We start from the raw sequence: 26,334 nt of genomic DNA, 5'->3' as shown, positions 1-26,334 counted from the left end.
GGAGTTTATGGTATCTTTAATTCAATAATAGTGCATGAATTGGTAACCCATTAACTTCATAAAAGAGGCTAACCCCAATCCATTAAATTCTTTGCTTAGAGCTTAAAGGTCAATGTTATACTATTTTAATGGATTAATGAGGAAGGTTGGCCTTTTTTTTTTTATAAAGTTAATAAATACCTACCCATGCACCATTGTTGATTTAATGATATTCCCCCATCCCAAATTATGTGACAATGTTGGAGGAATTTTGTGTCCCAATATATAAGACAATTTAATCAAACTAAGGTTTTATTAATGACATTTATCCAATATTACCTTTCAAGCATAATGTTTAATATTTTTATAAAGTTAGTAGGTTCATTTTTGAAAGTTTAATTTATAGTTTGGTTTTGAAAAAGTAATTAGTTGGTAAAGTGTCATTGTTGTGTGTTATTAATATGTGTAATCTTGTTTCAAATTATCTTGTAATTTGGCACTAAGGAAGTACCAAAGGCTCTAGGACAAAAAGTTTCTGAGTATTTTTACACTTTAACCTTATTTTAATTTACAAATCTCCTATAAATTTTAGAAAAATTAGTTGAGCTATTAATATTTAAAAGATAATTTATAAATTTTTGATGAATATTTATAAATAACAATATTCAACAAGATTTTTATTAAAAGTATAATAACTGATTCCATACCACCTGATAGTTGATCAAAATAGTTGGTTAAAATGATATTCTCATATAAATAAAAATAACATTAATCTATTAGAATTTAGTTGTAATCAAAAGGACTTAACTAGTATTGTTTTTCTTATAAGATACTTTTTTATAATTTTTTAATCATTTTCTATAATTTTTTAAGTCATTCTCTGTAATCTTTTAATCAACTAACATTGTCAACTTAACGGATATTTAACGGAGGGGCGATATAACTCTATTTTTTTAATACATGAAGGGTGATATTATACCACTTTTTTCAATTTTTGAGTGTCCAGTGCTTTTGGAAAAAAGTTCAGGAAAAATATTATATCACACATAGGACATTCTCTCCGTGTCTTTGACCAAGACAACTTGAAGAAGCGAGCATATATCTTCCAACTCTGGTTAGTACATTAATCATGTATTTATATTCCAATTCTAGTTAATTTGCCCCTGAACTGACTCTTTCGTCTATCTATACATCCCCGCGTTCAATCTCATCATGTTTATTTTTCATTTTTGGTGAAATCATCACCTTTATTAGAATGAACACGTCAGCTTCAGATTAATTATAATCAGGATTGTATATTTTATTTTATAATTATAAATTTTATACATCGGAACCTCTTTTGATCTTGTATAAATACTGCCAGTTCTATCATATGCCTGCAGCCATCAGTGCAAGTCCTTGTTATCTTCATCGTCGACATGGAACATCTCAAGCCAAACTCTGCAAACTCTCCTCCTCTCACCCCTTTAGGCCTCCTCGATAGAGCTGCCACCCTCTACGGTGACTGCACTTCTATCATCTGCAATCACATCACCTTCACTTGGTCCGAAACCCACCGTCGTTGTCTCCAACTAGCTTCCTCTCTCTCCTCTCTCGGAATCCGTCGTGGAGATATCGTCTCCGTCGTCGCCCCAAACATCCCTGCTGTGTACGAGCTCCAGTTCGCAGTTCCCTTCACCGGCGCCGTCCTCAACAACATTAACTACTTCCTCCATGATGCTCACGCTCTCACCGTCATCCTCCGCCAAGCTAAACCTAAGCTCGTGTTTGTCGATTGCGCCTCAAGCTCTCAGGTCCTCAAGGCCATCTCCAAGCTGCCTCCAGAGACTCCACGGCCTATCCTCGTCCACATCACTGATGACTCAGTCGAACCCAAATCATCAGATGGATTCTCCCATACGTACGAGGGGTTGGTAGCGAGCGGTGACCCGAATTTCCAGTGGATCAGACCCAATAGTGAGTGGGATCCGATGACTTTGACTTACACCATGGTTGCACCGGGGACTTCCAAAGGGGTGGTTCATTGCCACCGGGGGATTTTCACGACCACCGTCAATTTCCTGATCGAGTGGGCCGTTCCCAAAAAACCAGTCTTCCTGTGGTCGACGCTGTATAAGAACGACGATATTTGTTGGAGCTTCCCATGGGGAATTGCGGCCGTGGGAGGAACCAATATCTGCGTCCGTCGCATCAATTCCTCCGACGTATACTCTCTGATCAAGAGCCATGGTGTCACACACATGTGCGCTGAACCGGAAACACTCAACATGATCATAACAAACTCCCAGAAAACAGAGCGTCTAAAAATGCCCGTCCAAGTCCTCACAGCAGGAGCAGCAGCAGAAAAACTGCCACAAGAAGCAGTGTTACGCCGAGCGGAAGAATTAGGGTTTGTGGTCAGTTACGGCTACGGGTCAATAGAAACAGGAGGGTTGGTGATTTCATGCACGTGGAACTCCGAGCAGGAGGCGCGGCTAGGGACGAGAACAATCGGGCTGGCGGAGATGGATGTGGTGGATCCGGATACGGGTAAAAGCTTGGAACGCGACGGGTTGACCCAGGGAAAAGTGGTTTTTCGGGGCAATTCACTCATGTTGGGCTACTTGAAAGATATGGACAAGTCCGATCGGTTCTTCAAGGATGGGTGGTTACACATAGGCGAAGATGGGCGGATGCAACCAGGTGGGTTGTTACAGATAAGCGATCAATTGAAGGACGTGACGAGAGCGAAGATGATGATCGGATCAGGGCCGGAAAGAAGGAACGTGTTTGGCCTCATGAAGACCCGCAGAAGCTATACGCTTGGTATGCAGGGAATGATGCCGACAAGATCGCATCTCAATATCAAAATGTTTCCTAAATTTACCAGTGGCAGCTCCATCCTCTGCATCCGCCTTTGAAGTTGGGTGACGTTTAATTTGGATTAAGGATCTGATGGTAAAGTTAAAAAAAGAAAAAGAACCTGTAAGCGCAAAATATACCGAGACTAAATGGAGAACGTGGAAGATAAAATGCAAAATTTACATAATTAATGATGGCATATATTTGTAATGTACTGTGTGGAATGTGTGTGTGTTTAATTTTCTGTGCATTGCATTTTGCACAGAATTACACAAGATCTTTGGGATTGTGTAGTAGTAATTGTTATTCAAAAAGTATACTATATGGTTATACTTTGTTGTGCAGGCTGCAAACACGTTAATTTGTATTTTCTCATTTGAATTTATATTTTACATTTGAAAACTTTTTTCTAGACAAATTGTGGATTATTAACTGAATATTAATATGTTTTGAAATCTTAATTAATTTTGACATGTACAGGTGTTTGGATATTTTTTAAAAAAATTATAGTTTTGTGTTTATAATTGATTCTTTTTATTACTCTTAGGTATCCTCTTAATAGAAACAATCACATTTGAGGTATAATTGGATGCTAAATATAATTATCTTTTTTAACAAAGATTCAAACATTAGGTTTGTCATGTTGTAAAAAACTAGCCTGATTGTTATTGGAGTCATTATTATTGTCAAAATATTTTTAGCTTTCCAATTTTAATCAACCTGAAAGTGTACTTATGCTCGTGAACCATCTTCTTCCTCGGCGCCGACCTGAATCTCCTTCCGCTGGCATGTCTCCTCCATCTCCTTCGTCGTAGGACTAACCTCTTTTTTTTTTTTTATATCATAAAGTATCCTCGTAGCTGGCAATAATGTGAATAGTTTTTTGAGAAATTTGAGCCTTTACTCCTCTCCCAAGCAATATTTTTCATATTTTTCATAGACACATTTAAGAATTGACCTCTGAAGTGATATTTAAGAGGCCCAAATCATTATTTATGTCACACCCACTTAGTAATTGGAAGTGGACTAACCTTCAAAACAACTTTATTCAACAAACGTTCGGTACATAAAAGAGCTAAACCAAGAAAGATGGGCCTTAAAACAAAAAAGATAAAAGGATAAATATGTAAATTTACTTACCAGCTATTTTTTAATTTATTAAATAATACTGTCAAATTTTTAAAACAAAAATGTCTTGCATGAGATAACGAAAGGTATAATAAAACTCACTGTCTAAAAGAAATTAATGGTTCTTTTCCTAACTTACTTTGTATAAAATAGCATATTATTAATTTTATCTTTTCCTAATTTTATATGGATTAGAATAAAATGTTGCATATAAAAATATTTTTAAAGATTATGTATTTACTGATAAAGATAAATTTAAAATTTTTTATTCTTTTTAGATAATATTAATAATTTAACTATTTTTAAATTTTGGTAAGATAATTAAAAATAATTTAAAAGTATATTGATTGTTGATTACTCTAAGTATACATTGCGGAAGAACACCATATTTTAACTTAAAATTTTAAAACTCAAGTTTATACATCATTTCTCTTTATTTTATATTTATTATTAAGCCTAACTTTATTTAATGTGAGACTTTTTACATTGTTTTAAGTCTACTCACACTTTGATAATTTAACAATTTTCCTTTTAAGTGGGAGTCTACAATCTTTCTATTATCTCATAGACGCCCAAATACGAAGTCCCTATTTTAGGGCCAGCTTAAGGCTTCAAATGGCATGATGTACACAAATCCCTATTGTAGCTAGGGCCGGTCTCACTTTTTGATTTCAAATATGTGCGCAATATCGGGCTGTCAAGTCCCAAGTGAAACCTAGATCTAGTGGGGAGGATCTGTCCGAAAATAAGTGGAGAGGAAAAATGGGTGGGATGATTGCGAGTTTCTGCAACATATTTTATTAGTATTTCACATGACATCTATTGCGAGTTATTATTAGGGATAAGGTTTTTCTTCATTTGAACTCGAGAAACACCTACATTATTCGCAAAGTTGATAGAGTTTAGGGGCCAAGTTTTTGATAATTAATACCAAAATGTCTATAGACTAAACATTCAAACCTTTTTATTAATTCCAAAGGAAATTACTCAACACTCACTGATATTTACTCATCGAAAGTTAAATGGCGTGAGATTTAAGAGTACAGCGAAAGAGCTTTTAAAATAGAATATCTAAAGGCCTCGAAAGGTGGGGAAAACTAATTACATTCTCCCAAAAAAAAAAAAAGATGACATGCTCGAACATACATAACCAAAGCCAACAGACTTTCACTCGATTTTTTTTTTTAAAAAAAAAAAACCTGGACCAACAGACATGAGAATATACTTCAAAACGCAGATATTTTGTTTGAAAGCTCGCATTAAGGAAGTAAGCCAGTCCAAAGACCAGGCCAAAATCGTTGGATTAAAGTTAAGCGAGCAGATGGTTGAATTGATTTTCAAGAATCAATTCATCATAAAATATCTCGTAGGATTTGAATATCTAAAGATTAATAGAAATAAGCTTCGGTTTTGAAACGAACATACATCCAAGAACAAAAATAACACAACCTGAGTCTGAGACAAAACATAAGACATAGGCCAAGCAAACTAAAAAAGAAAAAGACGCAAAGAAACCTCGTTAAACCCCCATGTGGCTGCAAAACATGAAGGTCCCCAGTATTATCATGCTAACAAACGAGGTTTTTTTGGCAGAAACCTCGTTAAACCCAGGAGGAGAAAGGCACTCCGTTCCAGATTCCAAAAACAGAGCGTGTTTCCTTTTGCGAATTGGAACACGAGAAGTATCTGAATAAAAATGAGCCCAAAATCTACAAATGTTGAGTCCTAAGAAGGTAGGACAGATGTTAGAGTTGCTGCTCTAGGTCGAACCAAAAATTGACCAATGTTTTTGTCTATTACAGGGCCTCAGCAAAAAGAAAAACCCTAACAAAGGTTGCTAGAGAATATCCCTGTAACCGCAGTTTCCAAAGAATTTCAGAGCCATGATTTAGCTTGGTAAATTTAATCATCTTGACAGCTCGATGCGGAGAAAACACTTCCGAAATGTCAGCTGAAAATTTTCACTTAGACATGAGAGATGCTTGAAATAGTTGAGTCCATTAAAGTTGATGACCACCGACTTAGCATTGCCTGAAATCTTATGCTGAAGATATTTAAGTGTTTCTTTAGAGCAATGATGACCCTCAAATTCAGGCAGCACAGACCATAGAGAGTGTAGACTTGCAAGAGCCAAGTTCCTTGATGTAAAATGAAAGCAGCGTCCAAAGAGGAGCGAAAATAAAGAACATAATATGAACCAAGATGTTGAGTCACTATTGTAACAGAGCTGCGTAACTTCCTGGGTAAATTAATCAAAGCTTTAAGTTTGGAAGAATGAAGCCTACGACGGTCATGAACATACATAAATAGATAGATTCATCATAGATCAAAAACAGCACCGCCACACGAGCAGAAGAATAAGCACCACAAAATTCAAAAACCAAACACGTATAGAAGAAACTCCGCCACACGAGCATGCAAATGAAAGGAAGATAGCTCAGCTTTGTCAACAGTAGCTATTCTCAACATTATTTTATGTAGTCAAATTAACCTATTCAAGTCCTTACTTGTATCAAATCCCTCGTCTTGGGTGTCCACATGATGGTAGGATGGAGAGAAAATTATAATTTTTACTTATATTTTAATCCAGATGACAAAACAGTACCATATTTTTAACATTTTTTCCCTTTTTGTGTTTTTCTTATTCTATTTATAAGTTATTTTCAATGCATATTTTTACCAATACCAAGAAAAATCTTAAAATTCATTAACTCCATTTAAAAATTTGTTAGATATTCTTTAATTAATAAGCCATTTCTCTGACCAATATGTAACGAAGGCTAAAATAGAAAAATTATGATAAATTAAATGTGTAACTAATAAATAAGATTAAAATTTTTTTATTCTCTACCTTATAAATATGACCGAAAAGAATACTCATCAAGGACATTGCAAATTTTTTTGGTGTGTACAAAAAATAAGCTTTGTCAATAATAGATATTATTTCTCTTTTGAAATATACTAGAACAAATAGTAGACCTCTCTCAATTGATTAAAAATATGCAAAAGTTAGATTTTTGGTTCCAAATCACTTATAAGGTCCAATTTGGTTATTAGAATGGAATGGATTGAAAAAATAAGATAAAAATGAGATGATCAAAAGAGATAGTAAACCACATTCATAAGGAAGAGGGATAGTTTAGTTTAGAGTTGAAAATTATGATTCTTGAAATTTTTAAAGGGTGTGATGATTCTTATATGTATAATATATATTAATAAATTTTATCATACTTATCATGGGGGGAAGGATGATTTAATTCATTTTTGTATTGATTTTTTTAATTCATTCCATTCATTTTCTTTCTAATAACCAAACAGCACCTTAATTAAGTAATGAAAATCTCTGCCATTTACCATTGATAGGACAATAGACTTGCAATTTTTACTTTCAACGACAACAATTGAAGACAGCATAATGGACTTGCATGCATCCATTTATATAAAATATTAATAATTTCTTCATTTCTCGCCCTTTTTCTTACCTTTGAACTGACTCTTCCTAATTCAAAATTCTCTGCCATGTTCAATATCTATCATTATGGTTGACTATTGAATATGTCAATGTTAGATTAATCTGTATAATGATTTTCAATTTTAGTTAATAACTAGGGAAATTAGGGAGAGGGATCCAATATTGTTAAAATTTATTGTAAAGAACCATAAAAATTAAATTTAAGATAGAAGATAGGTTAGCTTTCTCAAGTCTCAACGCTAGTTATTCTCAACATTATTTTACGTATAAGAGTCAAATTAAAATATTCAAGTCCTTACTTATGTCAAATCCCTCGTCTTGGCCGGTGTTCACAAGGGACTTGGTCCCTCCTCCCATGAAAATCTCCGTTGTGTCTTCCTTTACAGGAGGATAAATCTCAACCATCTAGATTTAATTTTTTTTTTTGTGTTTACTTTTTATTTATTAAAATAAAAAATTATAAAAATTTTTAATAAATGTATTCACAAGTTTAGATAGTCTAGATTTAATATATAGTCCAAATTTAATATTAAAAATTTATAATTTTTATAAATTAATTATTCAAATATGTTCTAGACAATTTGAATTTAATATTAAAATTTATAAATTTTTGTTATATTAAATTTGGACGGTCCAAAGTGATCAACAGATTTATGAATTTTTTTATAATTTATATAATTTTTTATTTTAATAAATATATAAAAAAACTAAAATACTGAACCTCGACTAGAGGAGGCACAGCGGAGGCTTCCCTCTCCGTTCACAAGGTATGATATATGGAGAGAAAACATATTTGTACTTTTTTTCGAAGTACAGAAAGTGATCTCCTTGACACGAGAAATGATTTCTTTCAAAATATTAGGATTAAATGGTAGATCTCTGATCAATTAATTTAAAATATGCATAAGAGTTAGGATTATTTTGATTCCAAATCACTTACTTAAAGCTTCTATCATTTTCAGTGGACTTGCATACATATACATACATACATATATACATATATCCATGCATGCATGTACGTATCTATGAATTTGAATTCGATGATTATACTTAATATAAGTATTAAATATCTGTACCATCTGAATCATTAAAATCATAATCAATGGTTATAAATTTATCTTTCATTTAAAATTAATGAATGAGTGAATTTATTTAAGTTATTGATTTAGATTTGAATAATTCAAATGGTATATATGTACTCAATATTTGTATTAAGTACAATCGCTGACAAATCTGGATTTATATAAAGTATTAATAGTTTCTCCGCTTTAATTTCTTCAGTTCTAGCCCTCTTTAATTTTTTACCTTTGAACTGACTCTTCCTCATTCGGTTTCAAGATTCTCTGCCATGTTCAATTTTTATCATTGTTGATTCTGGAATAAGTCAGCTTTACATTGATCTGTATTATGATTTTCTATTTTAATTCATCACATTATCACTCATCAACCACGCGTCCCCGTCACATCTTCCTGTCTCTCTCCTTCTTCTGATCTTTTCTACTGCCGGTGGTGTCTTGTGTGGTCGGAGCCAGTCCTGATTCTTCATCGTCGACATGGAAGATCTCAAGCCAACCATTGCAAGCTCTGCTCCCCTCACTCCGTTAGGCTTCCTCGATAGAGCTGCCACCGTCTACGGTGATTGCACTTCTATCATCTATAACCGCACCACCTTCACTTGGTCCCAAACCCACCGTCGCTGTCTCCAACTAGCTTCCTCTCTTTCCTCCATCGGAATCCGTGGCGGCGATGTCGTGTCCGTTGTCGCCCCCAACATCCCCGCCATGTACGAGCTACACTTCGCAGTTCCCTTTGCCGGCGCCGTCCTCAACAACATCAACACCCGCCTTGACGCTCGTACCATCTCCGTCATCCTCCGCCATGGTGAATCTAAGCTCGCGTTCGTCGACTGCGTCTCAAGGGCTCTGGTCCTGAATGCCATCTCCTTGCTGCCACCAGAGACTCAACGGCCTATCCTTATACTCATAACCGACGATTCTGTGGAACCCACTTCATCAGAGGGATTCTTCGATACGTACGAGGGGTTGGTTGCGAAGGGTGATCCGAATTTCCAGTGGATCCGACCCAAAAGCGAGTGGGAGCCCATGATTTTGAATTATACGTCCGGTACGACGTCGTCTCCCAAGGGGGTGGTTCATTGCCACCGAGGGACATTCGTTATTGCCGTGGATTCTTTGATTGACTGGGCAGTCCCTAAACGACCGGTCTACTTATGGACGCTGAATATGTTCCATGTTAACGGATGGAGCTTCCCGTGGGGGATGGCAGCCATCGGAGGAACCAATATCTGCATCCGCAAATTCGACGCCGACACCGTGTTCACTCTGATCGAACGCCATGGTGTCACACACATGTGTGGTGCTCCGGTGGTGCTCAACATGTTAACAAGCTCCTCAACAAGAAGGCCTCTAAGTCGTCCCGTTCATGTCCTCACAGCCGGAGCACCGCCTCCAGCGGCGGTGCTGAAACGAACGGAAGCGTTAGGATTTGTGGTTAGTCACGGGTACGGGTTGACAGAAACAGGAGGTGTGGTGGTTACGTGTGCGTGGAAGCCTGGGTGGAACTTGTTGCCGGCGACGGAGAGGGCACGGATGAAGGCGAGGCAAGGGGTGAGAACAATCGGCCTGGATGAGATGGACGTGCTGGATCCGGATTCGGGTAAAAGTGCTAAACGAGACGGGTCAACGCTCGGGGAAGTGGTTCTTCGAGGCGGATGCGTCATGTTGGGCTACTTGAGAGACCCAGAAGCGAACTTTAAGTGCTTCAAGAATGGGTGGTTCTACACAGGGGACGTGGGAGTGATGCATCCAGATGGGTACTTAGAGATTAAAGATCGATCCAAGGACGTCATCATCAGTGGGGGTGAGAATCTGAGCAGCGTGGAGGTTGAATCTGTTCTGTACAGTAACCCGGCGGTAAACGAGGCGGCGGTGGTGGCGAGGCCGGACGAGTTCTGGGGAGAGACGCCGTGTGCGTTCGTGAGCTTGAGGGAGGGACTGGAGAAGAAGCCGACGGAGAAGGAGATAATGGAGTATTGCAGAGCAAGGATGCCGCACTTCATGGTTCCGAAGACGGTTTTGTTCAAGGAGGAGCTTCCCAAGACGTCGACCGGCAAGATTCAGAAGTATGTGCTGAGAAAGGAAGCCAAAGACATGGGATCGTTGAAACGCAGCAGACTGTGACGAAGAAGACGGTGAGATTAAAACGGGAATGAAGAAACGTAAAAAATATATATAAACGACGTGTATTGAATGACTTACTCGTGAAGATATGGGTAAAAAATCAATTAACATCTTGGATTGAATAAGATTGATTGATTGTTTTAAATATACCGAGAAACTAGTATGGCGATCTTATATTCTTATATTACAGTCAGTAAAGTTTTATTCGTGTTGTTCAGATTTATAGATCTTGTAATCTCGCAGGCTAAATGCAACAATAAATGTATCAAATTATTAATTATAAAATTATTCAATCATTAAAATATGTGACATTATTCAATTATTCAACAGCGTCCCTCTTTTGCGTTGTGTTTTCGGCACTCTTCATTTCTTCTCCCTCGGTTTTTAGTCAATTCCATTCCTTTGGATTTGATCGCTTATTTGATGTTTTACCTTTTTGTTTTGTTGTTTTTATTTCTTTGTCTTATAAAAAAATTAATTTTACACCCTGATATATTTAATTTTAGGTTAAAGTATGTTCTTAGTCATTTAACTTTATACAAGGTTTTAATTTGATCCCTTAATTTTATAAAGTATTTTCTTAATCCTTTAATTCTATCTTGAAAATACTTATTTTTTTATATCAATCATTATTATTTTTTTAAAAATTAAACTTAATATGTTAATATTTGATAATGTTTTATCAATATTTAAAAGTTTAATATAAAAATTTATTGAAATAAAACTAACAATAATAGAGTTATAGGCTTAAAAAGATAATTTATAAAATTCATGGACTAAAATAAAATATTGTATAAAATTAAAGGACTAAATATATATTTTGATCTTAATTTTATAAAGAAGTGGGAGGAAATATTTTTGTTATTTTTATAAGGCACGTTTTTGAGATATTTAGCAGGGAAGACTTTTAGCTTTATATTCTTGTTATAGTTTTGTCCACTCAAGTCAAAATATAAGTATTTTAAAATATTAATAATATTAATAATAAAAATTTGTTGTAAAATAAATAATATGTAAAGGATATACATATCATGACAAATATAATATGGAAGAAACTTATAAATTCAGTTTTATATGCTTAATATGCTTATTTTTAATTAAAGTCAAACTTCATCAAAAATAAATAAAGTTTACATATTAAGTATATAATTATATTTTCCCATGTTGTACTTATTTAGTTAATGTTGGTTTATGTTTTACTGACTTAGGTGATTAATTAGGTCTTTTGCTTCTCACAGCATGAATTTAACATCGGTCAAAATTTGGACACTTTGTTTATTTTCTGATGAAGTTTGACTTAAATAAAAAAAAATTAGGATGGATTAGAGAGAGAGAGTGTGTGTGTGTTATATGTATACGTTATGATTCCCAATTAATTTATGTAATTGTATTAGCAAATACGAGAGCAGTATACGATCAACTTGGAGAATCATACTTAATTACTGGGATATTGAACACATGGCAACATCCCATGTGAGGGTCCCTATGATTGGCCTTTTGAGTCAACTAAGCTACTTTATTACATTTCCTCTATTTTAAAATATATGTTTTTTTAGTTTACCGAAATATATATGTTTTTTTTTGTTTTTGCACATATTAAGAAATATAATTAATATAATAAAATAATGACTGCAGTGTCAAAATTTGCCCCTGGATCTTAATAGATGCTCCTTGAAATTATTGGAATAAGCAAGGGTATATATATTTAAAAAAAATATCGATAAGCACGTATTTCAACAACTTTTAATATATATATATATATATATATAATGAAACAAAAATTTTGCCCTGTAAAATGATGATCCTTTTATAATTCCACATGAAAGTTAATTATTTGATTCTATTAATAAGTTATTTTTAACATATTTTATTAGAATTAAAAAAAATTAAAGTTCATCTGTTAAAAAAATAATAAATTTTTTAACTTTGCTCCTATTCTTTCTCACTCACCAATATTTAATAAATGATAAATGAATAAATTTGTAATAAAAATTTAATGATGTAATTTATAAATAAAAAATTTTCTTTCTTTGCTTTATAAATAGGACTCAGTGTATACAACAAGTACTCTCTTATTTTTTTTAAATGTCTCTTACGGTTTTAATACAATTAAAAAAAACAATACATAAATTAATGAGTAATATAATTTTACTACATTATCCTTTTTGCATTTCCCTTTATTACTTTTCATATGATTCCACAATGTTTAAAAACCAAACATGTATAAGGGGCTTTTGTAGATATATAAAACTCATATTATAGGACTAAATCAAATAAATAGTCTAATAGTTATTATATTTTGTATTATAGCTTGTTTAAAAGTAAAAGAATAAAAATGTATAAAATTTTAAATATGTTCCTATTTAACAAATATAAAAAGTGATATCATGTTACTTTTTAAATATTATATAAAAACCAAATAGATTTTTTAAAACTTGCCTTTTAAATAGGACTAAAGGAGCATGTCAATGATATAGCATTACATATATCAATACTAAATGCCTTATAAATTTTTAATGATAAATCCTTTTATATCAACCATAAACCTCTCATATACCAATGTAACTGGCCATATTTTAAATTTTTAAAAATTTAGATTTTTTGGGGCCAGTGGGCCAATTTATCCCATATATATAATTGAAGAAAGTATTAGTTACTATTGATATTATAAAAACAACAATTTTTACCAACTCTAAACTAAAAATATAACGTCTCCAGGATGCAAGTTGATAAAATCAAATTCATAAAAAACAACGTGCAAGTTTTGAGAGAAAATAGATTCCACATATCAAGGTACCAAAATGTCGAGCGTAAAACATTCCAAACTTTTAGAATAAAAAAATATTTAATACTCAGTAATATCCAGTAATTTAAAGTTAAAAAGTATTAAATTTAAGATAGAGTTTTTCTCAACACTATTAACCATTATAAATTTAAGATAGAAGAGAGTTTTCTCAACACTATTATCTATAGATCTCAACATTATTTTATGCATCCCCAATGGTCAAATTAAACTACTCAACTCGGCAATTGATCGATATCAAAAATCAAATGCATCAACTTGGGTACTATACTAGCTTTGTAGGATAAAAGAAAACCTATATTTTAACCATTTTTTCCTCATCCCATGTTCAAGGATACGAATGTCAACTTGAATTGTAAACTAGCCATTAAAATATATAATTAAATAATTAAAATATAAAATATGATGATAATTTAATTTAAATATATTTAAATATAAATCGTTAAAATTAATTTTATCTATATTGATAAATTATCATACTAACATAGAAATTTTAAAATTAGGTAACATATTTGTTGTATTTCTTTTTTTTATCAATATTAATTTTTTTCTTTTAAGTTTATTTTTCAATTCAGTCCTACCGTTTTTATAAATTGAGTTTTACATAGTATATATTTAACTCACTTAATTCAGTAAAAAATTGATGAGTTTAGCGAATTTAATTGACTTTGCATCTACTCTAAATTTATGAACAAGTTGACACAATTTTGTAAGTTAGAAATATAAAACATGATAAACTCAAAAAATTAACTTGCAAGTTTAATTGAGTTTATATCTAATCTAAGTTTATACATGAGTTAACACGATTTTATAAATTAAAAATATAAAAATAATAAATTTAAAAAATCAACTAGAGAGTTTGATAATCATGATTGCAATACTATTTATTTAATTTTTTACAATCATTAATGCAGTATCTATTTTTAATCACAGAGACAAAAAGACAATGCACTTGCATGCATCCATTTATATAATAATAATAATAATTTCCCTGCTTAATCCTCCCTGTCTCACACTCTTTCTTATCTTACCCTTAAACTGGCCCGCCCTTTTGTATAATTCTCAGTTTCCATCATCATCATCATCTTTATTGTTATTATTGAATACGTCAGCTTTGCTTTAGGTTAGTTTTTATTATGATTTAATATAAAATATTGCATCACTCAGCAACCACGTCCAAGCATCTTCTCTCTCTCTCTCTCGATCGTTTACCCAGCATTGCCGCAAGGGCCATACCAAGACCTTCTTCGTCTTCATCATCGACATGGAAGATCTCAAGCCAAGCACTGCAAATTCTCCTCCTCTCACTCCTTTAGGCTTCCTCGATAGAGCTGCCACCGTCTACGGTGACTGCACTTCTATCATCTATAATCACACCACTTTCACTTGGTCCCAAACCCACCGTCGCTGTCTCCAACTAGCTTCCTCTCTCTCCTCCATAGGAATCCGTCGCGGCGATGTAGTCTCCGTCGCCGCCCCCAACATCCCTGCCATGTACGAGATCCAATTTGCAGTTCCCTTCGCTGGCGCCATCCTCAACAACATCAACACCCGCCTTGACGCTAGCACCGTCTCCGTCATCCTCCGCCATGGTGAATCCATGCTCGTGTTTGTCGATTGCGTCTCACGCTCTCTGGTCCTTGAGGCTATCTCCTTGCTGCCTCAGGAGACTCAACGGCCGATCCTTGTCCTCATAACTGATGACTCAGTTGAGCCCACATCATCAGAGTGATTCTTTGATACGTACGAGGGGTTGGTGGCGAAGGGTGATCCGAATTTCAAGTGGATCCGACCCAAAAGGGAGTGGGACCCGATGATCTTGAATTACACGTCCGGTACAACGGCATCTCCCAAGGGGGTGGTTCATTGCCACCGAGCGACTTTCGTGATGACCGTAGATTCTCTGATCGACTGCGCCGTTCCCAAACAACCAGTCGGGTGTGTTAGGAATATTTGTATCAAATAATATAATATAATAATGTATTCTGTTAGCTGATTAGATTAGTTGCTTTGTTCATTCACTTGTATTACTCGGAAATCACTGTAACACATACTGGTGTTGTCAAATTATTTGATAATGTTGTGTTGACTGATGTTTATTATACAGCTCAATGTCGCTATAACTTGATTTCTGTGTCTAGGTTAACTAAGGAAAATAAATGTGTCATATCCTTTTATCATGAATTTTGTACATTGCATGAGATATCAATTGGGAGTTCCAGAATGATTGGTAAAATCAATTATGGGCTATACCTAATTGACAAAAGCGTAAATCTGGAAGCCCTTATGAATCTGCACAGTGATAATGATAGTGGACAAAAACATCTGTTATGGCATCATAGGCTTGGTCATGCTCTATTTGATACTATTAGACATTTAGATGTTATTAAAAATGAAGTTTCTGGTTCTGTTCCATGTTTTAGTAAGTGTGAAATTTATAGTCGTGCTAAACAAACAAAATTACCTTTTTCTCTTAGCAAATCAAATACTTCATGTTGTTTTGAATTGATTCATACGGATATTTGGGGTCCTTATAAGGAGCCCACATACCAAGGTCATAGATATTTTCTCACCATTGTTGATGATTTTTCAAGATGCACTTGGCTTTTTTTAATAAAGCATAAGAGTGATGTTTTTCAATGTTTGTAGAATTTTATTGCTTATGTCAATAACCAATTTTCTGTCAATATAAAGAAAATAAGGAGTGATAATGGATTAGAGTTTGTAAATAATAATGTTAAAAGATTGTTGGCTAGTAAAGGAATTTTGCATGAAACAACATGTCCTTATACACCCCAACAGAATGGGGTTGTAGAAAGAAAGCATAGGCATTTATTAGAAATCGTTAGAAGTTTAATTTTTCAATCCCTTGTTCCTTTGAAGTTTTGGGGTGAAAGTGTGAAGACTGCTGCTTTTCTTATTAATAGAATACCTTCTAAACAACTAGGAAATAGAACTCCTTATGAGTTGTTATATGGGAAACAACCTGATTTATCTTCATTGAGAGTCTTTGGGTGTTTAGCTTTTGCCACTGTCCCTAATAATAATGATAAATTTCTTTCCAGATTTGACCCTTGCGTTTTTCTTGGCTACCTACCAAATCAAAAAGGCTTTATACTTTATAATATTACTAATAGGAATATTTGTATCAGTAGACATGTCACTTTCCTAGAAAATAAATTTCCTTTTAAGGATCAACGAAATAAAGTGGATTTAACTTCAGAAAATGATCACAGACCTCCTTTTATAGATCCTTTCTTTTTTGAAGAATAGGAATCACCATTAGTGATTCCACAAAATATTTCTACTCAATCTAGAACAAACTTACAGCAATCCAATCCTGAGGAAGACTTAAATGAAGGACATGGAGATGAGACAGTCATTGACACTGAGCAGCATTTACAGCCAGCACCTGGAAGACAAAGAAAACCACCTTCTTGGCTAAATGATTACATATGTCAAGCTGCAAGTGTTCAGACAGGTAAAAAGATAAGATGTCAATATCCTATACAAGAGTATATTACTTATGCTAACATTTCTCCAAATTATACAAATTTTTTATTAAATGCAGACAACATTTTTGAGCCTTACAGTTTTGATGAGGCTGTTAAGGAACAGAAATGGGTGGATGTCATGAAGGAAGAAATGAAAGCATTAAAACAGAATAGAACTTGGGATATAGTTACTTTACCTAAAGGGAAGGTTCCTATAGGCTGTCGTTGGGTTTTTAAGAAAAAGTATAAAGCTGATGGTAGTTTAGAAAGATGTAAAGCAAGATTAGTGGCTAAGGGCTATAGTCAAAAGGAAAGGTTGATTATTTTGATACCTTTTCTTCAGTTGTTAAGATGGTTACAGTAAGAATAGTTCTTACCCTTGCTGTGAAACATTGGTGGCCTTTATTTCAAATGGACGTGCATAATGCCTTTTTGCAAGGTGATTTGCACGAAGAAGTGTATATGAAAATTCCATAGGGATTTGAGCAATATGGCAAAGACAAAGTTTGCAAATCGAACAAATCTTTGTATGGATTAAAACAAGCATCACGGCAATGGAATGCTAAACTTACTGAAGCTTTAATCAAAGGGGGGTTTAGACAGAGTAAGTATGACTACTCTCTTTTTATTTAGCAAAAGGAATCTGATATAACTATTATTCTGTGCTATGTTGATGATCTAGTTGTGACAGGGAACAATATGCAAGCTATTAATGAAGTTAAGCATCATTTACATCAAATTTTTAAAATCAAAGATTTGGGTAACTTGAGATATTTCTTGAGGATTGAGTTGGCTCGATCAGAAAAAGGTATTGTTCTTAATCAAAGAAAATACACTCTTGATCTTATATCTGACATGGGACTTAGTGGTGCAAAGCCATTGGGCATTCCCATGGAGCAAAATGTGAGGTTAACTGCAGAAGGAAAAGTACTTGCAGACAATAATAGGAAGAAGAAACAGAAAAGAAAAAGAAAAAAGGAGGATCCTTTGCTTCAACAGCCAACCACATATAGACATTTGGTAAGGTAGACTGTCTTACCTTACAACTACTAGGCCTGATTTGTGTTATGATATGTAGACACTGAGCCAGTTTTTGAGTTCTCTAAGGAAGTCTCATATGGAGACTGCAGTACTTGTGGTTCGATATTTGAAAGGAAGTCCAGGATTAGGAGTTCTCCTATCAAGATCTAATATTAATGCTTTGAAGTGTTTTTGTCGACTCTGATTGGGGTACTTGCAATGACTCTAGATGATCTGTTTCTGGATATTTAGTGAAGTTTGGTGGGTCTTTGGTTTGTTGGAAATCTAAGAAACAGAGTACGATTTCTAGATCATCAGCTGAAGCTGAATACTGAGCTTTGGGTTCAGCTGTCGCAAAGGTAACTTGATTAATTAGAATGCTTAAAGACTTTGGTTTAACTAAAGTTGAGCCTGTCAAGGTTTTCTGTGATAGCAAGGCAGCTATTCATATTGCTAGTAATCCTGTTTTTCACGAGAGAACTAAGCATATTGAAATAGACTGTCACTTTGTGCGTGAAAAATTACAGCAGGGAATGATTGATCTTCAACATGTTGGATCTAAAAAACAATTAGCAGATGTTCTGACTAAAGCTCTTGGAAAAGAGGATCATGAAAAGATGATATGCAAGTTAGGAACCATTGACTTGCTTGGCTCCAAACTTGAAGGGGGTGTTAGGAATATTTGTATTAAATAATATAATATAATAATGTATTCTGTTAGCTGATTAGATTAGTTGCTTTATTCATTCACTTGTATTACTCGGATATTCGGGGGCTATATATATATAAAGTCCCTTGTCATTGTAATTGTTTTTTGGTTGTTTAGTCATCTTTCATTTTAATAAAATTGTTTATTTGTTTCTGGCTCCAAGTGTAATGATTAACAGGGTGGAGCTTCCCGTGGGGGATGGCAGCCGTCGGAGGAACCAATATCTGCCTCCGAAAATTCGACGCGGCCACCGTGTTCTGATCGAACGCCACGGTGTCACACACATGTGCGCTGCACCTGTGGTTCTCAACATGCTAACAAACTCTGCAAGAAAGAAACCTCTCAGAAGCCCCGTTCGAGTCTTCACGGGAGGAGCACCGCCACCAGCGGCGGTATTGCACCGCACAGAAGCCTTAGGATTTGTGGTTAGTCACGTGTATGGGATGACCGAAACAGGCGGGGTGGTGGTTTCTTGTGCGTGGAAGACTGGGTGGAATTTGCTGCCGGCGACGGAGAGGGCACAGCTTAAGGCAAGGCAAGGCGTGAGAACCATCGGGATGGCGGAGATGGACGTGGTGGATCCGGATTCGAGTAAAAGCGTGGAACGAGACGGGTCAACCCTCGGAGAAGTGGTTCTTCGGGGAGGTTGCCTCACATTAGGCTACTTGAAAGATCCAGAAATGAACTCCAAGTGCTTCAAGAATGGGTGGTTCTACACAGGGGACGTGGGGGTGATGCATCCAGATGGGTACTTAGAGATTAAAGATCGATCCAAGGACGTGATCATAAGTGGGGGTGTGAATCTGAGCAGCATGGAGGTAGAGTCGGTGCTGCACAGTAACCCGGCGGTGGACGAGGTGGCGGTGGTGGCAAGGCCGGACGAGTTCTGGGGAGAGACGCCATGCGCCTTCGTGAGCTTGAAGGAGGGATTGGAGAAGAAGCCGACGGAGAAGGAAATAATAGAGTATTGCAGAGAGAGGATGCCGCACTTCATGGTGCCGAAGACGGTGGTGTTCAAGGAGGATCTTCCCAAGACGTCGACCGGAAAGATTCAGAAGTATGTGCTGAGAAAGGAAGCCCAAGACATGGGATCCTTGAAACACAGCAGACTGTGACGAAGAAGATGAGATTGGAGAGAGAAAGAAGGGACGTTGTTTGACCTGAAGTTCAATCCATATTATATATATGTGTATAGGTGTGTGTTCAGAACGTTTATAAACGACACGTAAGGAATCTTGCGTAGAAAATCAAACATTGGATACAATAATTGATGAGAACTGTCGTTATGTTTTTCTTTTAGAAACTAGGATACCATGCAGGAGATGTTATTACATGTTATAATAATCTATTCAAATTGTTCATATAATTTAATTTATAGAATTTATAATAGTTTTGGGCCAAGTGCAATTGCAAAGTGCATGAAATTATTGATTATAAATATTATATAATTATTAAAATATGTTCAACTATTAAAAACATATAACTAATTATGCAATTTTTTGGCCAACAATTAATTATTCAAAATATAAGCTCATGTATGGTTATAAGTAAAGGTGATCAAATGTATGGTTTGACTCAATTTTGATCAAAGTATAAACCAAATCAAACCAATTGGTTTGCATTAAAAAAAAAAAACTCTTGATCAATTTGATTTATACATGGATTAAGTTTTGATACTTTTAAATATATAAAATCATTTATTAAGGCTAAGCATATTCTTTTTTACTTTTTTTCTCTTTCATATTTCAACTTCAAGTCATATTCTTGGTTTTATTATTCATAAATAAAAATGAACATCATGTCCAAAATAAAAATATTCAAATTTCATTATTAAAAAAACACTGGAATATATGTTTTTGTAAGTAATAATTAAATTTATTTACAAATTATTTTGATATCTATAATGAAAAGTAATTGTTTAAAAAATCAAAAAATGAAATTCTATATCTAAAATTATTCAAAAAAATCATTTTGACGTAACACATGAGTGTATGCATTCAACTCTATAGTAGTAAAATTGAGAAATGAAGGTTTATAAATTCTATTAAAATATTGGGAGAATCACATTTAGCTCTCTTTCAAGAAAATTAATCACAAATAAAGATAAAAAATAAGTCTCATTAAAAAAAAAAAGTCAGGTTCTCATTTTAATAACAATTCGTTCTACATTGGTCTTTATCTGTGATTAATTTTCTTAGGAGGGGCCTAGATGTCATTTTTCCTAAAATATTTTAGATTGGGAGTGGGCTCTATTTGAAATTAAAATTAAAAAAATAAACACTAATAGTCTAATATCAATCATAAAAAAATATTAGACTAATGCATTTGGTATGGTTGTTTAGTTAAGGTTTCAAAGAGAAAAACCAAAACATAAATGAAACCATTTGATTTTCAAATTTATAAAATCAATCCAAGCTTAAATAATGATTGGTTTTATTCAATTTTTATTGGATTTGTTTGAATTGGTTTGATGTGGTCAATTTTGTTCGGTTTTGATCACCCTTAGCTATAAGGAGTGAGCTATTCTTGATTTTCTTCTGAGAATTTCTAAAAGTAACTAAAATATTACTTATATTTAAACATTATGTAATTTATTATCTTTTCTCTGTATAAGCATGAATTTATCATTATTCATAATGTTACCCATTCAATTTAATTGAATTATAAAAGGCATTGACACTTAAAAAGATAAATTTTTATTATTAATTTTTTTCATGTTTCAAAATATCTAAAAAAACTGCAAATAAAAAAAAACTCAAATTTTGTTATAAATAGTGGATATTAAGTAAATATCCATAAATGAATGAGACTTTTCTGCACGTATTTAAATTCTATAATATTATGGGGAAGTCCCACAGGAATGAAATGATTTTAATCAATATGCTCTTTTGTTGGCAAAAATCCGGTAGACATTCAGGAATCAGAGGAGCTAATTTGTTCATTAATATGATTAATGATTTTAAAATGACGGAGGTTCGGACAATGGTTCACCTGGACTAGCAAAAGAAATGGAGTCACATGTTGTTTTTCCAATAGCTGCTTCTCATCATGCTCCACCTTTTTTTTATATAATTATTCTTTTGATAAAAAAAGGAATGGAAGAAGCTATGCTAGATTTGAATTTTTTGGCGAAGTTTAAATATAGTGGGGTCGCATGGCTTCCTGTTACAGTCCAAGCTCTCTTCTATACAATTAATGAAGAATGTTCAAAGCTGGAAACAAAATAAATAGAATTGGTAATCTTTCGTGGAGAATTCAACAAGTGGAGAATCATAGTTAGACAAAGAACAGGCTGAGATGGATTTAGTAAAGTAGAACGATACAAAACACATGTTGGGATTCTGTTATGATTGTGTAGAAGCTATGTGCCTGGTTTCAAAGACCAAGACAACTTTTTCTTCTGCAAGAAGATGGAAATACAATTTTTTTTTTTTTTTGGGCTGTCAGATGAAGAGAGGATCTTCAGAATTTGCAGGATCAAAGATGAGGACAATAATTGGACTTCTGATTAGCTTCCAGTCATTTCACAACTGACATTTTCGATTCTCAGCCAATTGCTTTCATTGGAGGAAATCTCAGACTTTGTACTTGGTCTGAATTTATCGAAGCTCAAACAAGATCATGTTAATTTTTTAGTTGACTGAGTTCACTATAGATGAGGGGGAAAAACCTACTTTTGAGATGCTACATGACAATGCGTTAGATATTGATGGTTTTCATGTCAGGTTTTTCAACATTCTCGGGGCATTGTTGGTTATGACATCTGTAATATATGTCTTCACCTTCAGAGAAAGAGGCTTTTTGCTTAAAAGTCTCAATAAGTTGATATATATCTTGTTCCAAAATTGTGAAGTTACAAAGACTTTTTAAGGATTTTCGTCGGATAAATCTTTTTCAAAGTGCTTTCATCTAAGGTACACTCACTCATTTATGACAATATACAAGTAGCATCTGAGATCTGACATTACAGTTGCATGCTATTAAGAGGAATAAATGAAAGTAAGTTGGGGTGCTCTGAAGATCAATTTTTCCAAGGTTTTTGACAAAATGTCGTGTCTTTTCTTCAATAAGTCTTGTGTAATGATATGAATTTTCCACCTATTTAGGTTTCAATGAACACGCAATGTGTTTCACCAGTCTCCTATCAACTTCTTATGAATGGCAAGCTATTGGTACAATTCAATACTAAAAGAGGAATAAGACTATCTATCAGATGATTATCAATGAAAATAAAACCTAGTCCCTCAAGTCTCTTAGGTAGTATTTTGATTGATTCTTGCATGGATAAGACATTGATTTTTGATGATATATATCCTGCAAAAGATTGAGAAAAGGCTATATGGATGGAAATCATCTTTGTTATCTATCAAGCAGCAATATTAACTTTAATTTAATCAGTGATAGCTTCATCAAATATATATATATATATATATATATCTATATAAGCTCTCTTGTTTTATGCTTCCAAGGAAATTGGTGTCAAGGCTTGATTCTGTTTGAGCCCATTCTTTCTGAGGCATATTTGACATGGAAATAACAGGATGCATCAGCTTCCTTAGGGAAAATCTGCTGTAGTACTGAACAAGTAGGATTGGGGGTTAGACCTTTTCATTATATGAACAAGGCTGCTTTTTGCAAATTAACAAGCATGGAGAATCGTCCCTACCATTCTACGAATGAGAACTAATTGATCGGAAGAACACTAAGAAAAAAATAAGAAGGAAAGAAAGTTAGGGAGGGACCTTTAAAAATAGTAAAAAAAATTACTATTTTTAAAAAAATTTCCGGTTAATTTTTTCTCTTTCTCATTTTTTTTTACTTTTCCCTCCATCCAAACCAAACTTAAAGATCAAATACTTGGATGTTATTCTGAAAGGCAATTGTAAATCAAAAGCAAATTTCTGCTAGGACGTGCTCAAAGTTTTATCTCTGATTCTGGACGACCTAAAGTGGCAAGTTAGTGATAGATCTACGATTCCAAGTTGACCATGTGAAATGATTTCCCTTGCAAGTGGCATGTTAAATGCTTAATAATATAACATTAAAATTTATTTAAATAAATTTTGCTGGAAAATATAATGGAAAACTCGACCTTGAGAATGGAACATCATATTCCAACCTTACTTTAAAAAATATAAAAGTGAACAATATTAATTATTAAATATAAATATTATGCATTGTGAAAATAAAATAAATATTCTGCTTTTATAACCCGAAAAATGGGCTTAATTTGAAGCCCCCTCATCTTCAAGCCTTCAAAGCCCAGGAGTGTGATGGAAACTGAAACTTGATAACTGACGGAGAAGATGCTACCGGCCATTTCTCTCTCAACGACCATAACTGTCAAAACTAACATAACGGTAATCTTAAACCCCCCGTCTCGCAAACTTTCAACGCCCCTCAACTTCAATTCCACTCTCAGATTTCTCTCCAAGTCTGGCAATTTAGATGAGGCGCTTAGCCCGATCGAGTCCTCGCCGTCGAAGTCCACGGCTTACGAACCAGACGATGTCGACGCACTTTCCTCCCTTCTTCATGCCTGCATCTCCAGAAGGTCCTTCTCACATGGGCAAAAGCTCTACTTTCACTTCCTTCAATCACCGGCCAGATTCAAGCCAGACTTTTTGCGTAACCCCATTTTGAAAAGCAAGCTCATCACTCTCTTCTCTGTTTGTGGTCGGATTGATGAGGCTCGCCAGATTTTCAACCACGGTCTTGAAGATGAAAAGATGCCAGAGTCAGTGTGGGTGGCTATGGCGATTGGGTATTCCAGAAATGGGTTTTCTAATGAAGCTTTGATGTTATATTGTGAAATGTTATCAACTCAGTATGCCCGACCTAACAATTTCGCGCTTTCCATGGCTCTTAAGGCCTGTGCAGATAAGTCTGATTCGTTGTTGGGTAGAGCAGTTCATGCTCAAGTCATTAAGAGTGATGAAGAAGAAGATCAAGTGGTGAATAATGCACTCCTGAGGTTTTATGTTGTGTGTGGGTTCTTGGGTGATGGCCTAAAGGTGTTTGAGGGAATGCCTCAACGAAATGTGGTTTCTTGGAACACTTTGGTCGCTGGTGTTGCAGCTCAAGACAAAGTGCCTGAGACATTTGATGCTTTTAGAGTAATGCAAGGAAAGGGTATCAAGTTCAGTTGGGTTACTATGACGATGATCTTGTCAATGTGTGCTCGAGTTACTGCACTTCATAGTGGCAAGGAGATGCATGCCCAGATTTTGAAGTCTAGGAAGAAAGGTGATCTGCCATTACTCAACTCACTAATGGATATGTATGCCAAATGTGGAGCCCTTGATTACTGTAAGAAAGTGTTTTACAGAATGCAGAGTAGGGATTTGACTACATGGAATACAATGCTGACAGGTTATGCAATAAATGGATATATTGAAGAAGCCATGGCCTTATTTGATGAATTGGTAAGTTATGGCATGTGGCCAGATGGTATTACCTTCATTGCGTTGCTTTCAGGTTGTAGCTATTCAGGACTTGCTGATAAAGGGCAAGAATTGTTCAATAAGATGGAGGATTATGGGGTGAAACCATCTTTAGAGCACTATGCTTGTTTTGTAGACATATTAGGCAGGGCAGGAAGAATTGAAGAAGCATTAGCTTTGGTGCAAAACATGCCAATGAATCCAAGTGGAAGCATATGGGGATCCTTACTTAACTCATGCCGTCTTCACGGTAATGTTCCTCTTGCAGAGGTTGTTGCCGGGAAACTGTTCGAAATCGAACCTCACAATCCTGGCAACTATGTGATGCTCTCAAACATCTATGCAAAAGCAGAAATGTGGCATGGTGTGAAGACAGTTAGAGAGATGATGGCCATGAGAGGAATCAAGAAAGTGGCTGGATGTAGCTGGACACAAATAAAGCATTGAATTCACACCTTCATCGCCGGGGGGAGCTCAGAATTTCGTTCTTCGGCTGAGTATTCGGAAACCTGGAGTGAGTTGTTTGACGCTATCAAAGAAGCAGGGTATATCCCTGACACTGGTGATGTTCTTCATGATGTGAATGAAGAGATGAAGGTGACATGGGTTTGTGGGCATAAGAACGCATAGCAGCAATATTCGCGCTTATTCATACTGCTGATGGAATATCAGGATTACAAAGAATCTTAGGGTTTGTAGGGATTGTCATTCATGGATGAAAGCTGTTTCAAGAGTTACTGCGAGGATGATTGTATTGAGAGATACTAATAGGTTCCATCATTTCGCAAACGGTTCTTGTTCTTGCAAGGACTTTTGGTGAATCAAAGTCCCTACAATCATGATGCAAGATTATCAACGACTAAATCACTTTTTATAATTATGCAAAATCATTGAGCATGGACCACTTTTGTCAAATATATATATATATATATATATATATATATCTTTTCAGCTTAGTCAGAGAGAATAGTTATAGAGGTGCCCTTGACTGTAACTGATTGCAGATACAATTGGTTTCAAGGTAACAGATGAGGTAGACTTTGAGAGCGAGATCTTCTTTGTTGGGCATTTAACTTTCTCTTGTTTAGAATGAAAATTAAAAGTTGACATGAAGATGATATGATTGGTATTAAATTATGAATATTTTAACAAAGTTCACGACATTATAAATCCAGAAGAGCAAGATCTTCCCAAGCCTCTAGAATGTTATCTTTCATACTGGCCAATGCGTTGGATGGTATAAAA

At 34.7% G+C, this 26,334-nt stretch overlaps 3 protein-coding genes and 1 pseudogene across 3 annotated transcripts; all 4 read left to right on the top strand.

Annotated features, from left to right (window-relative positions):
- The first annotated feature begins 1,371 nt into the window (after positions 1–1,371).
- LOC129304107 (2-methylpropanoate--CoA ligase CCL4-like) lies at positions 1,372–3,150 on the top strand. The gene has a single exon (XM_054943752.1). It carries the CDS (start codon positions 1,398–1,400, stop codon positions 2,877–2,879), a length of 1,482 nt encoding a protein of 493 aa, XP_054799727.1. The 5' UTR covers positions 1,372–1,397; the 3' UTR covers positions 2,880–3,150.
- A 5,628-nt stretch (positions 3,151–8,778) lies between these two features.
- On the top strand, positions 8,779–10,789 carry LOC129302130 (2-methylpropanoate--CoA ligase CCL4-like). The gene has a single exon (XM_054940805.1). The coding sequence runs from the start codon at positions 8,974–8,976 to the stop codon at positions 10,618–10,620; it is 1,647 nt and encodes a 548-aa protein (XP_054796780.1). The 5' UTR covers positions 8,779–8,973; the 3' UTR covers positions 10,621–10,789.
- A 3,795-nt stretch (positions 10,790–14,584) lies between these two features.
- LOC129302587 (2-methylpropanoate--CoA ligase CCL4-like) lies at positions 14,585–20,012 on the top strand (annotated as a pseudogene).
- Positions 20,013–23,909: 3,897 nt separating this feature from the next.
- On the top strand, positions 23,910–25,985 carry LOC129304221 (pentatricopeptide repeat-containing protein At3g14330-like). The gene is made up of 2 exons (XM_054943912.1): positions 23,910–24,892; positions 25,019–25,985. Exons 1-2 carry the CDS (start codon positions 23,953–23,955, stop codon positions 25,534–25,536), a joined length of 1,458 nt encoding a protein of 485 aa, XP_054799887.1. The 5' UTR covers positions 23,910–23,952; the 3' UTR covers positions 25,537–25,985.
- The last annotated feature ends 349 nt before the right edge of the window (positions 25,986–26,334 follow it).

The sequence above is a fragment of the Prosopis cineraria genome, unplaced genomic scaffold (genome assembly GCF_029017545.1).
Source record: "Prosopis cineraria cultivar Desert tree isolate PC_DT_omini unplaced genomic scaffold, ASM2901754v1 PC2, whole genome shotgun sequence".
NCBI lineage: Eukaryota > Viridiplantae > Streptophyta > Magnoliopsida > Fabales > Fabaceae > Prosopis > Prosopis cineraria.
The sequence above is the reverse complement of the archived record's forward strand: the minus strand, read 5'-3'. Positions and strand labels throughout refer to the sequence as shown.

Excerpts from the sequence above, each read along its gene's own strand:
- LOC129304107 (XM_054943752.1), top strand. The coding sequence starts at position 1,398 with ATGGAACATCTCAAGCCAAACTCTGCAAACTCTCCTCCTCTCACCCCT.
- LOC129302130 (XM_054940805.1), top strand. The coding sequence starts at position 8,974 with ATGGAAGATCTCAAGCCAACCATTGCAAGCTCTGCTCCCCTCACTCCG.
- LOC129304221 (XM_054943912.1), top strand. The coding sequence starts at position 23,953 with ATGCTACCGGCCATTTCTCTCTCAACGACCATAACTGTCAAAACTAAC. Across the intron at positions 24,893-25,018 it reads TTTGAAGTCTAGGAAGAAAG|GTTATGCAATAAATGGATAT; the intron begins GTGATCTGCCAT and ends CAATGCTGACAG.